A 14172-nucleotide genomic window follows, 5' to 3' on the forward strand; every position below is an offset into this window, starting at 1 on the left:
AGATGACAGCTTATGAGGAAAAGATTGAAAAAAAATTGGAAAAAGAGAAAGAAAGGATAAGGTTAAAGGCCTGGGAACTGAAAAGAAAACTTGGTCCAAGATTGGATAGTCTCATTACTGAGCGGGTTGAGCTATCAAAGGCAACAGTTCAAGAAGAACGGTCACCGGAGCAACATATGCACTATCTAACCGGCATGATCCAGCAGACAGAGACCATTCTTTCTGATAGTAACAAATTCATGCAGAGCCTGAATCTAATTTTGGCGGCCATTTTTCAAATTGTAACCAACCGGTTACAGGCTATGAAGTAGTATTTTTGTATTCTTTGATTCTTTTTGACATCCTTTGCCATTGATGTCAAAGGGGAGTAGTATGGAAAAAAATAAATGCACAGAGGAGATCACTTTCTCAGGGGGAGCACACTTCTTTTGGATAACAGTTTTGGATTTTTCTCATGAGTGTTGCCATCAATGCTAAAGGGGGAGATTGTTGGCATTCTACACTCTAATGAGAATGGTTGATATTGTCATTGATAGCAACCAACTGGTAACAGGCTTCTACACATGCACCGGCATCACAGACATCATACATTGACAGACACATTCACCAACATCCAGATTAAATCGGAAATGAAGTATATCGACACTCAGGCCGACATGAGACAAAGTTTTTCTTATATGAATTGTAAATGTAATTAATTATTTGTAAGCCTACTTGGTGTATTGTAAAAGACTCACATATATATGAGATCTTATAGATCATTTTGTATAAGGATAGGACTTTTTTTTAATAGCATGGAATAGAAGGATATTATGTAAAGACAACGAAAGGTTTTGGTTAAGGTATCTGACTGAGCTTAAACTGGTACTGAACCAAGCATTAGAGATGCTATTTTGAGCAGTACATTGTATTGGATTTAATTATCCATATTGTAGTCAGTGAGACTCTTTCATTGAGCAGTGCACTCTAGGCTGTTGGCCTTCCTGCATGTGCAACCCCTATTGTAAGTAATATTTATTCATATTGGCCAATGAGTAAATATTATGGGTCACAAATCCCACTGAGGTTTTTCCCACATCGGGTTTCCTCGCCAAAATATTATGTGTTATGGTGTGCATTTATGTTGTCTCTATTATTTCTCTTTACTGCATTATTTCTTGTTTACCGGTACATTGATTTGGGTTGCAAAGTTATAAATAAGTTTAACTATTCCATTAACTGGTTAGACATTGATTCACCCCCCCCTCTCAGTGTCTTTGGGACTGTCATTGAATCTAACATTTAAGTCACAATTTTAGTGCTTTTATGAATTGTATTTGAATGGATTAAATGTTCCAATGGCTTTTGCAATCTGATCTAATTAGTTTTCATTGTTTGTATTATATTATTTTCATTGTTCTTAATAGTAAATCTAGTGATTTGTTCATATTTATGAGTGTTAAATAATTTTTAAATTTGATATCTCTCGACATTCTTTACGTAATTTTTTTTTTAAATATAGGTATGCTAGTACTTTTATTATTATTATATGTCACTAATTAATAGTTCTTGTTAAGGCACTCATGTTATTATATTCCACCTTTTACTCTCACCATAACTCCATCTTTTAGTCTAATGAAGATAGATAAACATGAAATTATGAACATAGCTTAACACAAAAATATACCATTTATCAATATATAATTAAATTAAATTATTCTCATCAAAATAAACCTAAAACTAAAGAAAAAATGACACTAATATGCTAATTTCACCATATTTTTTTTCCTTTTTTATTCCCATATTAAACCTTTCAAATAAAAGAACGCCATAATTAATGACAAACAATTCTTATTCTACAAATTTCTTAACAATTTTTCAAAAATTCAATGCATATTAGCATATCGACCAAATTATATTTGGTAACATTTTTTAGTGGATAACGACTACCTATTAACCTTGAATGAGTTGACATGAAAATAGCAGTGAGCTCCATTAGTGAATGCCCACATAACTCAAGGGCATTGGCTATGCAACCCTTTAAACAACTGCTGAAGCTATTCTGGCTCCAAAACAGACCTTTCGTACAACGTGTTAGTGACAGGTTAGTCAATCACAACCGTTAATTGCAAAATCGACGGTGTAAAACGTGCGACTAACACGGGATTTAGTCAATCCGTACTGTTGTTTTGGAGCCAGAATAGACGTGTCAAGTCCTAACATCACAGGGTAAGTGGGGGGCCCAACAAAATGTTGGCGGGCTAGCCCTCTCTTTAAAAAATTTTGCTTATAGTTTTGAAAAAAAATTATTTAGTAGTTTATATAATTTCTTTAATAATTTTTTTATTATATTTTTTTAGTAAAAGTTAATATTTTTTTATATATATTTTTTAACTCTATATTATTTATAGTAGTTTATATATTAAGTTGATATTAACTTAATTTATATAATTAAATAATATGATTAGGTTAATATTTATAGTATATTTTATATATAATTAAGTTGATATAAACTTAAATTATATAATTAAGTTAATATTTTTTAGTTTTTAAATATATTTTATTTATATTATATTTTTTATAATTTAATTATATTGTTTTTATTTATTTTTTATTTTAATAAATTGATATTAACTTGATATGGATTTAATTGATTTAATCTAATTGATATCTAATACATATTAATATCAATATCAATTAGGTTAATATCAATAGATATAATTAAGTTAAAATCAATTAGGTTAAATCATATTAACTTAATTATATAAATCATATTAACATAGTTGATATTAACCTACTTTATATAATTAAGTTATATGATTTAACCTAATTGATTTTAACCTATTGATAAAGTTAAAATCAATAGGTTATATAATTAAGTTAATATCAATAGGTTCTATGATTAAGTTAATATCAATAGGTTATATAATTAAGTTAATATCAATAGGAAATAGGTTATATTGATGTTAAAATCAATTAGGTTAAATAATATCAACTTAATTATATAAATTAGGTTAATATCAACTATGTTAATATGATATTAACTTAATATGATTTCACCTAGTTGATATCAACCTAATTTATATAATAAGTTAATATGATTTAACCTAATTGATTTTAACTTAATTATATCTATTGATATTAATATCTATTAGATATCAATTAGATTAAATCAATTTAACTCATATCAAGTTAATATCAATTTAATTAAAATAAAAAATAAATAAAACGATATAATTAAAATATAAAAAATATTATATAAATAAAAGATATATAAACTAAAAAAATACTAACTTAATTATATAAATTAGGTTTATATCAACTTAATTATATACAAAATATTCTATAAATATTAACTTAATCATATTATTTAATTATATAAATTAAGTTAATATCAACTTAATATATAAACTACTATAAATAAAGTTAAAAATATATTAAAAAAAATTAACTTCTACTAAAAATATAATAAAAAATTATTAAATAAATTATATAAACTACTAAATAATTTTTTTACAAAACTATAAGCAAAATTTTTTAAAGAGGGGGCTAGCCTGCCAGCATTTTGTCGGCCCCCCACTTACCCACAACACTTACCCACGGCAAGAGATGGCGGGCACGATGCACCGACGAGGCAGAAGAAACAGGGTACTTGCAGGCAGGTACTTCGAGACAGGCCTAGGCTATGCTGTGCTGTTTAAAGGGCTGCATAGCCAGTGCCCATAACTCACTCCACGTCATACATTAACTATCACATCACAGGCTGTGGAAGAAGATTGTATCTAAATCCCAGTCCGTGTAACAAACGTTAAAGCTCGGTTCAATTGTCAATGTACCTCTCGATCACAACCAAAATCTCCCCATTTCATACAATCGAACATTTAATAATCCCAATGCCGAATTGAAGCCTGATGAGTCCCGAATTCCACCAAAAAATTTATGGTTTTTCTTGCAATTTGTTAATCCCTTGGTCCCAGATCCAACTTCAACAGAACAAAATATGTAAATTAGCTAGTGGGTTCTCACCTAAGCGTGATAAGTGGTAAAGGTGATGAGCTGAGCCAAGCCTTGGAATGATAACACGTCGCCTGCAAGTCTAGACTGTGGCCTTAAAAGATCATAAATAACAATTTTAGTAATTAGGTACCTGTCCCTTTGATGCTTTTTTAACATTATGCTTTATGATATACGTGTTTTTCTGTCCTTTCCATTGACCTATTGAATCTCCCGAGAGATTGGAGTCCTGCCCAGTGAGTGCCCACCTAGTCATTCATTCGTAAACTTTGCCTGCTATTAGTTATCAGTTAAGCATCCTTATCCATGCATTGATTTTTTCAAATTTTACCCAGCTTTATTTGACGAGATGATTTTGGCACCCTATAAATCAAGGCCTAGTTCAACCAAGTTATAGTGTCACAGATCTGTTTTGCTGCTACAATCAATCCTTGAAATGGGTGGCTGTTCTTTCTTGTCATGTTGCTTTCTTTTTGCTTTTCTGATGGTGTGCTCCCATGCTTCCCACCATGTCTGGGACGAAACCAGTTTGGAGGACCTCCAAAAGGCCAAGCCAAGCCCTATATTTAATCTGTCTATCTCCAATTTTCATAAGACAGCCTATCACTTTCAGCCTCTGAAGAATTGGATGAACGGTATGTGTAGAATTATGGATTTTGCAAAGGTTCTTTTTTTTGGTGAGCAATTTTATGTAACTTAGAATTATGAATGTTATATTTTTCCTGGTAATGAGGGTTATTTGTTTTAACAAATGCTTCATGCTGATCTGGATGTATTTAATATGTGCATCGAGCAACGATGAAGACCCCAATGGTGAGTATAAATAACATATCTTAATCTATTCTTTATTTGATAGTTTATTTTTTCTATAAAAGTGCATTCTAAAATAGGGTTTGAATTCTGCAGCCCCATATTTCTACGAGGGCTACTACCATCTGTTCTACCAATATAATCCCTTTTCAGCTGTTTGGGGGTTGATTAGATGGGGGCATGCAGTTTCTAGAGATTTGATAAATTGGGAGCACTTGCCTGGAGCAGCTCTGTACCCAGATGAATGGTATGACATTAATGGTGCTTGGTCTGGATCTGCAACAAAAATGCAAGAGGGTGGTACTCCTGTTATTTTGTACACGGGCAACACCAATGTCTCTGTACAAGTTACAAACATGGCAGTTCCTAAGGATCCCTCAGACCCTTTACTAAGGGAGTGGAAGAAAGTTCCAGAGAATCCTATCATGATGCCTGAGGGTATTATCAATAGCAGTTCATTCAGAGACCCAACTACAGCCTGGTTGGGATCAGACGACATATGGCGAGTACTGGTGGGGAATAAGAGAGATAAGCAGAAGAGAGGAATGGCTTTGCTTTACAAAAGCAAAGATTTCAAGAAATGGGTCAAGGCAAAACACCCACTTCATTCTGCAAAGCATATTGGAATGTGGGAATGTCCTGATTTTTACCCTGTTTCCCTCCATGGCAATGATGACCTTGATGCATCTGTTGAGGGTCCTTTTCTGAAACATGTGCTGAAGAACAGTTTGGATGATTCCAAGGTAGACTATTACACTGTGGGCAAGTATTTCCCTAAATTGGAAAGATATGTGCCTGACAATGGATCTGTGGAGGGCCCAAATGGGCTTAGATATGATTATGGCAAATTTTATGCCTCGAAAACATTTTATGATGATAATAAGGGAAGAAGGATTTTGTGGGGATGGATTAATGAGTCTGACAGTGTGGCAGACGATATCACCAAAGGATGGGCTTCCGTTCAGGTGATCCTGAAAATATCTTTAAGACACAAATTGATGTATTCAAGGGCAGCATTAAATATTAATTTCCACGTGACTACTGTGAATAACTTTTGCAGGGTTTATGTGGGCTTTATAATTTTGATTGCAGGGGATACCGAGGATTGTAAGGCTTGACAGTAGCAGCAGGAGCAGTCTCATTCAATGGCCTGTGTCCGAGGTGGAAGCTTTGAGGGGCACAAGTGTAACAAAACATAATGTGGTATTAAAGAGAGGATCAGTCATGAAGATAGATGGACTAAATTCAGGAGCAGCACAGGTAAGTACATAATCAAAGTGGGGTAGCAAAATGTTCACGTGAATGATATAATATCTTCTAAAAATTTAATATTGGGTTTTTGTATACAGGTCGATGTGGAAGTTGAATTCAAGTTAGATAATAAAGTCGAAGACCATGTCTATGAAACAGTGGAGGACATGGATGTTTTTACCAATGCCCAAAAGTTGTGCAGCAGGGGTAAAAATGTTGAAGGGACTGCACAGGGATTTGGTCTAATGGTTTTGGCATCGGATGATCTGAGAGAAAGAAGCGTTGTATCTTTCAGATTTTTCAAACAAAAATCAGACGACCGGATAAGGAAAGTGGCTTTGTGTGTCGACCAAAGCAGGTTATGACTCATTCACTCTGCACTGTTTGTATTCAATGATTAACTTTAGATTCCTTTTCTGAATGATTAACTGTCACTCTGATTAGATGGTTACAATGATATAATGGACAGGTCATCTTTAGACACTGATATGGACAAAACAAGCTATGGAGGATTTGTAAACCTGTCTCCTCATCAGAAATCCCTCTCTCTGCGAGTTCTGGTAAGAATATTTTAATTATCAGTAGATTTACAATCTGGGATCTCTTAAGACATCAAATTTCTACAATCCATGAAATTGATCATATCTACTTCTAGATTAGATTGTGTGCTAATTTTTGCATCGACATTTTGAATCACTGAACACTCTTATGACCAACCTGGTGTCTTCCATTTTCTTAAAGCTTTGATTTCTTTCTGATTGAAAGTTAAATGATGTAGTGTAACTGTATGAACAGGTGGATCACAGTATAATAGAGAGCTTTGCAGAGGGGGGCAAAACTTGCATTACATCAAGGAGCTATCCCATGTTGGCAGTGAATGAGAATGCCCATTTATTCGTGTTTAATAATGGAGACTCAAATGTTATTATACGCAGGTTGAGAGCATGGCATATGAAAGAGGCCCGTCAACAATATTCATCAATTCTGTAGAGAATAACATTACGTGGACTGTAATTATTTTGCAGTTTTGCTTGATTTTACAGTCTAAAACACTTGAGCTGATTACAAAAGCGGGGCCGCCAAGCTTTCTTAAATAATTGGGAAATTTTCTATTGTGATGTTTGTGTTGGTATTCTGACAGCCTGTTTGTGTGCTGCCTTTTCCCCTTTTTGATCAGATTTGTTATCCATTTTGTATTGTACTACAGCAGTTATAATGTTAGCAACCAGCTATTCTGCGACTGTCAGTTATTTTGTTAGTTGTGCCTTTTAAGGTGCGCTTTTTTTTCCAAATGGCGCATTATTTTCTTTTCGGTTTATAAAAAAAAAATTATAAAATAATTATTTATTAAAAATATTTTAAAATCACCTTCAAAAGATCATATCATCTGAAGGTTCTGTTTAAACTAATTTTTGTTTAGTTTTATTTCTTATTTCTACTATATCCAGATAATTTTCATTTACTCTTGTTACAATTTTATTTTATATTTAAATGAATTAGGAAAAATATTTATAATCAACAAGAATGAATTCAAATAAATATCTTAAGTATATCTTTTCTAAAATTTATAAGAATAGGAATTTCCACTTATTTTATATAGAATTATTTTAGAATTATTTATTGACTAAAAGAATTATTAAAAGAGATATTAGGATGAGATCTATTTTTAAGGAGCAAGGTCCCATGAAGTAAAAAAATAGTGCTATAAGATTAATTGAAATCTTATCCTAAAAAAACTGATACCCCTTTTTAGGGCAATCTTATCTTAAAAAAATTGACCCCACTTTTTAAGGCAGTAAATTTGAGTCAATAGAAAATGTGGAGGTTAGAAATTTTTCCACTAGCTTAATTTTTTTTCCAATCATTTGTCAATCAATTAATTTTTTTTTAATATTTATTTTTTCACATGAATTGATTATGCTATATAACAAAATTCACGAGACTTGAATTTCCATAAATTTTGGAGCTCAAACTTTAAAAATTACACTACAAAATTCATGGGATCATTCCAATAAAAATATCCTAATAAAAATTATACTCATTGAAGCCCCTCTCTATGGGACCCAAACATGAAAGTACGTGTAAAGATTTTTTTTGGTAAGGATAAGAATAGAATAATATAAAACTGGTATACTTATCTTTAAAATAAATATATGTAAAGTACGTGGAGAGATATTTTTTATAGGATGGGTATTTAATAGGATGATATTTTTATAGGATGGATATTTTTAACAATTAGGATAAATGTTCAAATAGGAAAACAATTTGGGCTAGGAATAATATTTGAATTAATAAAATGTTAAGCATTGTTGACATAAAGGTAAATGAGATGGAGGAAAAAGTTAATTGTAAACAAACTCAAATATTTTACTAATGTATTTATAAAAAAAATGATCTTTGAATTAATAGAATGTTAAGCATAGTTGACATAAATGTAAAGGAGAGCATGTAATTGACATTATGGTAAATGAGATTGAGGAAAAAGTTAATTGTAAACATATTTATATATTTTTATTAAAAATTATAATGATAATCAAGTAAAATAAAATTGATGTAAATATTCAAATATGAAAACAATTGTTATGAATTATATATGAATTAATAGAATGTTAAGTGTTGTTGACATAAAGGTAAATGAGATGGAGGAAAAAGTTATTTGTAAACAAACTCATATATTTTACTTATGTATTTAAAAAACAATAATCTTTGAATTAATAGAATGTTAAGCATAGTTGGCATAAATGTAAAGGAGAGCATGCAATTGACATAAAGATAAATTTAATTGTAGACAAACTCATATTTTAATTAAAAATTATAATGATAATCAAGTAAAATAAAATTGATTTGATTACTAAATTTTGAATATTTGTGAATATTGTAGTACTATTTAAATAATTTGCTAAATATATTGAATTGATTAATATTTTTTACAGTAATTATTTTTCAAGGTTTTCAATATGTCTTCTTCTCTTTTCCAATTTCCTTTAAAAATTTAAATTAATTTATATGCCCACAAGTTGGTGAAGAGAAAGCATAAGCCATTTTTCCAGCTTCCAACCAATGTGGGAGTACATTCATGCTTAGATATGAAAGTGGCTAGGAATTTAGAGGTAGAGTTTCTTGAATTCTCTTTGGAGATTTTGAGAATTGATTGAGATAAGTTTGATTCAGTGGGCACGTTTAGTAAGGTTACGGGTTCTCATTTTAAACATATGCTACACATTGAAGATTATTGGGCTAATTGCATAGATGATCATGAAGTCCAAGTCAGGGACTACTATAGGTTGAGCTTAGATTTGGTAGTCAAGATGGAAAATTTATGGGTTTTTGAACAACTCAGAAAAGCTGATGATGGGAATGTTTTACATCCTCTATATAATTTTTTTTAAAATCTCAATTCATCATTTCGATCCCAAACTAGTAGAGAAAGAGGATATCAAACTAAGAGCTAAGGATGCATTGCATTGGACCAAGAAATGGATGGGTAATCTATACCCTATGCATCTGCTTCATCTAGTGGAGACTCCATCATAGGGAGAACCAACTGCTACAACAAAAGAGAAGAAACTCTATGACCCTCTTCCTTTAGGAAGCATTCACATGCATGAAACCCAATAGGTCATGTCAGACCTTATGTGGAGCAACTTCCTTTGAAGGTGCATAAAAAGATGCAACAAAAGAAGATAGAACAAGTTGCACCTTCCCCAACCAATCCTGCCCAATTTGGTAAGAGAAAGGACCCTCCTAGTGCATCGACTACATGACTCCTTTAGTACATCAAAGGACCAGATCAACTACCCATAAAGGATGAAGAAAATGGGGAAGTAAGGGTTGCCTTAGTAAAATGGACTAAGGTATTTAGAAGATTAGGGGTGCCTCCAATTAATCTAATAAGAGACTAGTCGAAGGAAGAAGAGGAGGAAGACCCTAACCCACAATTGATTAGGAAGAAAAGAACAAGGATGGAATCCTCACAACAAGAACAAGAGAACCCTGCCTCACAAACTTCTAATGTTCCACAAGTCTCCACTCTCTAGGGAGAAGGTCCTTTGCCATCTTCATCTGCAGAACCTTCATCTCAAGAGCTACCTCAAGATACTATCTTCTATGAAGATAGATACCGAGGCTAAGCTTCAAAAGGAGGAAGAACCACAACAACAGGTTCATGAAGAAGAACGGGGGGAGAGAATTGAGATCAATAAACTAGTGCTTGAAGTGCAGCATGAACACGTAGAGTTTCCTTTGGGCCAAGAACAATAAACATATCATAAAGCTGCTCCTAATGTTGAAGTTTTTGATAATGTAACTGAGGATGTTTTTACCTTCTATGGTAGGCAAGGACTTGGGTGAAGTGGAAGGAGGGAGCCAAGATATTCCTCCTGCCGGCTCCCAACAACAAATGGATCAAATTATGACACATGGGGAACAAAGTGTTATAAATGAACAAATGCAAGAAGATGTGTAAGAAGAACTTCTACAACAACAAGGCTCATTTTGAGAGACCCGCAGAGCATATAGGAAAGGAAAAGCATGATAAAGAAGAGAAGTGAGAAGAAGAACAAGACCACCAACACCAAGACTCTGAAGATGCCTTGCAAATAAGAGGAGAAAGAACTAGTTCCACTCCTGCCTGGCTTGCGTAGTCAATTGCTCGTAGAGAAAGGAGATATAAGGAATTGACAAATACAAATTTCTCTATGTTAGAAAAAACCTTTAAGAGTCCACAAACCAAAAATCGAGCAAGGAAATTAGTAGTAGTAACAATAGATGAATTCGAGCACCAAAAGGTCCAAATTGTCGTTCCATAGGTGGACAAACCAGAAAAGAAGATGAGGGTAGAAGATTACCATATCTAAGGACTGGATTTAGGGGAGAAAAATAAGGGGAGAAACATTCTCTCAAGTAAGCAGTGGATCAAATCTTTTGGAGAATGGACAAAAAGGATGAGACCAAAGAAGAGTTGAAGGCTTAGAACATTGAATTAAAGAAATATATCAACCAACTCTTGGGTTCCATAGATTCAACTTCTCCTTCCACAAGCCTCCAAGCTGCTATTACACAAGGACTATCTGGAACATGCATGAACATAGATTCTTTTACTGCTATAGCTCTAAATTGGAGGGTTGAGATTGAAAAACTAGGAGGAAATGTCATTCATTAGATTTTGAATAATTATGACCAATTACAAGCTCAGTTAATTGCATTAAATGACCTCTTGCAAGGGAGTGGAAGGGAAGGAATTAACATTCAAGATTCAATTCCTTTGTGGGAATATTATCTCCCAACACTTTGGTAAATATAGAAGATTGATTTGAACCTATTGCACGAAAAGACAATTTTGGAGGAGGATGTCAATAGAGACACATTAATGGAGTTGATAAGGGCCACCAAGATGGTGATTAAGGAATACATAAAGGCCCGAGACAAAATAATCAAACAAATTAATTCTATTCATTCTTTATTATCTCATATGGAAGAGTTTGTTGAGAGTCTACATGGGACTCTTCCAAATGAGAGGTTGGATAAGGAGAGTGTTGCGATTGTGACCTAGTGTTGCGATTGTGATCCAGTCTTTCAAGGAAAAAATGTATAAAAATTGCTCCTCACATATCATAGAGGAAATAATGTCAACTGAGAAGTATCTGGAAATAATGCAAGCTGAACTACCACAATTGGAAGATGTTAATAAGAAATTGAAGTCTCTTATCAAGAACCCGATGATAAAGTTAAAATACAATAAGACACTAAATGTAAAAGAGCTACAAGGAGTGATGAAAATTTGCAAGAAGCATTTTTTTCCAGATAATTAAGTTTGAATAGTTACAATTTTGAAAAAGTTTCTAAAAATAGAAGTCAAAAGTTGGAAAGAAGAGGGAAATGTTGGTTTTCAATTTTGTACCTAATAACTCTCAGTTATTGGTGGGGTTGAATTTTAATGTTGGAAGGAATCTCTTCCTTGTTTCTCACATCAAGACAAGTCTAGTAGTTTTCAATTAACTGCAACGGGCTGATGGAAGGAAAATAAATCTGTTTTTCATGCAAATTTGCGAGTAAAAGATGGGAAGTCTTATATAGTTTGAAACTGTGGATACATTTGTGTTTCTCCATGAATTTGTCTTCCCAAATCAATTTTCTACCACTTGGACAACGTTTAGAGGAGTCAAGATTTAGTTTAGACTCATTTTTAGCAATATTTCAGCTTGTTTTAATTAATTTCATACTGTAATTTCACCCAAAAACCCTAGTTTTGGGTTTATGGATTTTTATTTTCAAACTCTATATAAATCCTCCTTTTGATTGTAATAAGGGGTTGAAAATTTTGCATAGACATTCCGGTGAAATATTAATACAACTTTGGTGTGAAATGTCTGCCAAATCTTGTGAAGTGTGGATGAATTTTACTCATATTTTAGTATTTAAGTTTGTGTTATTTATTCAAACATCTTAGTAAATGGTATTTTTGACTATTGAATAATTCAAGAGTAAGGAATAACTTAGCTACAATGAATTTCCAAGAGCATATTGGGAATTTTGTCTTGCATGCACGCACATGGGTAATGGCTTTGCAATGTGATGGGCTTTGAAAATTATTGTGGTATTATTTTGTTTCTGTAGATGATTACATCATATTTTCATATTTAGAACACCATATGGTGTTGTTATGGGTTGTATGGTGTCCTAAGGGGTCATATGGCATCCTATCACCCCTTAGGACACCTTATGGTGTTGTTATGGGCCGTATGGTGTCTTAAGGGGTCATATGGTGTCCTAAGGGGTCATAGGACACCATATGACCTCTTAGGAAACAATATGACCTCTAATGACACCTAAGGGGTCATATGGTGGGCTAATAAAATAATATATTATTTAATGTTGTGAACAGAACATCATACAATAGAACATCAGTAGTTTAGTTTTGATATAGCTAAGTTAGACCATTTTTAGCATAAGAGAGACTGCAAGTGAACAAACAACAAGGCTTCACTAAAAATCAAGTGTAAGAGCTTGACCTAAACCTAAGAGTACTGCCTTTCTAAAACATATGATGCTATGAAATTTGCAAGGTTATAAGACTGATCTCGATTATGACTATAGGAATTACACACTTGATTTCTTTAATGGGTATGTACCCTTCCAAGCCTTTTGACAAGTGATGATCATCATATACTACCACTACCATGCTTACAACAAACTTTAATTTCTTTAGGTGACAGGCATTGTGTAACAACATGGGAACTCTTGCATACCCACCACTATCATTCTCCATGACATCATCTGTGTGACTCTCCCTCTTTCTCTTTCTACCGGTTGTTTCTTTCTAAAAAACATATTGCAGGTAGTCTAACTCATCATTTTGCTTTGTTGACACTATTTTCCACATCTGCTTTGCTCATTAAAAACACATTCGAGAAGAATATTGCTGCAGGTTTCCTTGTTTGTCACGATAATGCACCCGTGGTTCAATTCAGACCCTTCTTCCTCCTATTCAATATACACACACAAATCCACCAGTCAATTTTCTTAGGAGAGCATACATGATAAAAATCAAAGAGGAAGTTGCAAACAAGAAATAAATTCACTCACTTCTATAGAAGTGCAGACACAGTTGCAGTGGGGTATGGAGGGAGGGAGGGAGAGAAGAAGAGAGAGAGGGATGGGGTATGGAGGAAGGGAGAAGGGGAGAGAGGGAGAGAGAGAGAGAGAGAGGGATGGGGTATGGAGGAAGGGAGAAGGGGAGAGAGAGAGAGAGAGAGAGAGAGAGGCACCTTGTACGTGCTTGAGAGGGGGAGACGATACACTTATATGTGTGTATATATATACTTAACATATTATATATTATTATATACATATATATATATAAATATTATATATTATATATAAAAATTATATACTATATGCGTATACACATATAATATATACAATATCATATTATACACACCCAAAATTTAAACAAGCGTAGCGCGTATGCACTATTTATAGTAAACATAGCGCATACGCACTGTTTATAATAAACATAGCGCGTACGCGCATCTTACACCATGAGTACCCCATTCACGCTTTTGACTGTTTAGGCTTGGAAATAGGCCTGGATAACAAAGCTACAGTTTGGAAGTTTGA

At 33.2% G+C, this 14172-nt stretch overlaps 1 protein-coding gene across 1 annotated transcript; it reads left to right on the forward strand.

The window, feature by feature from the left end:
- The first annotated feature begins 4679 nt into the window (after window positions 1-4679).
- Window positions 4680-7300, forward strand: LOC131031240 (beta-fructofuranosidase, insoluble isoenzyme CWINV2). The gene is made up of 6 exons (XM_057962295.2): window positions 4680-4806; window positions 4900-5768; window positions 5896-6063; window positions 6153-6412; window positions 6524-6614; window positions 6850-7300. The coding sequence occupies exons 1-6, from the start codon at window positions 4698-4700 to the stop codon at window positions 7042-7044; spliced, it is 1692 nt and encodes a 563-aa protein (XP_057818278.1). The 5' UTR covers window positions 4680-4697; the 3' UTR covers window positions 7045-7300.
- Window positions 7301-14172: the final 6872 nt, after the last annotated feature.

The sequence above is a fragment of the Cryptomeria japonica genome, chromosome 4 (genome assembly GCF_030272615.1).
Source record: "Cryptomeria japonica chromosome 4, Sugi_1.0, whole genome shotgun sequence".
Lineage (NCBI taxonomy): Eukaryota > Viridiplantae > Streptophyta > Pinopsida > Cupressales > Cupressaceae > Cryptomeria > Cryptomeria japonica.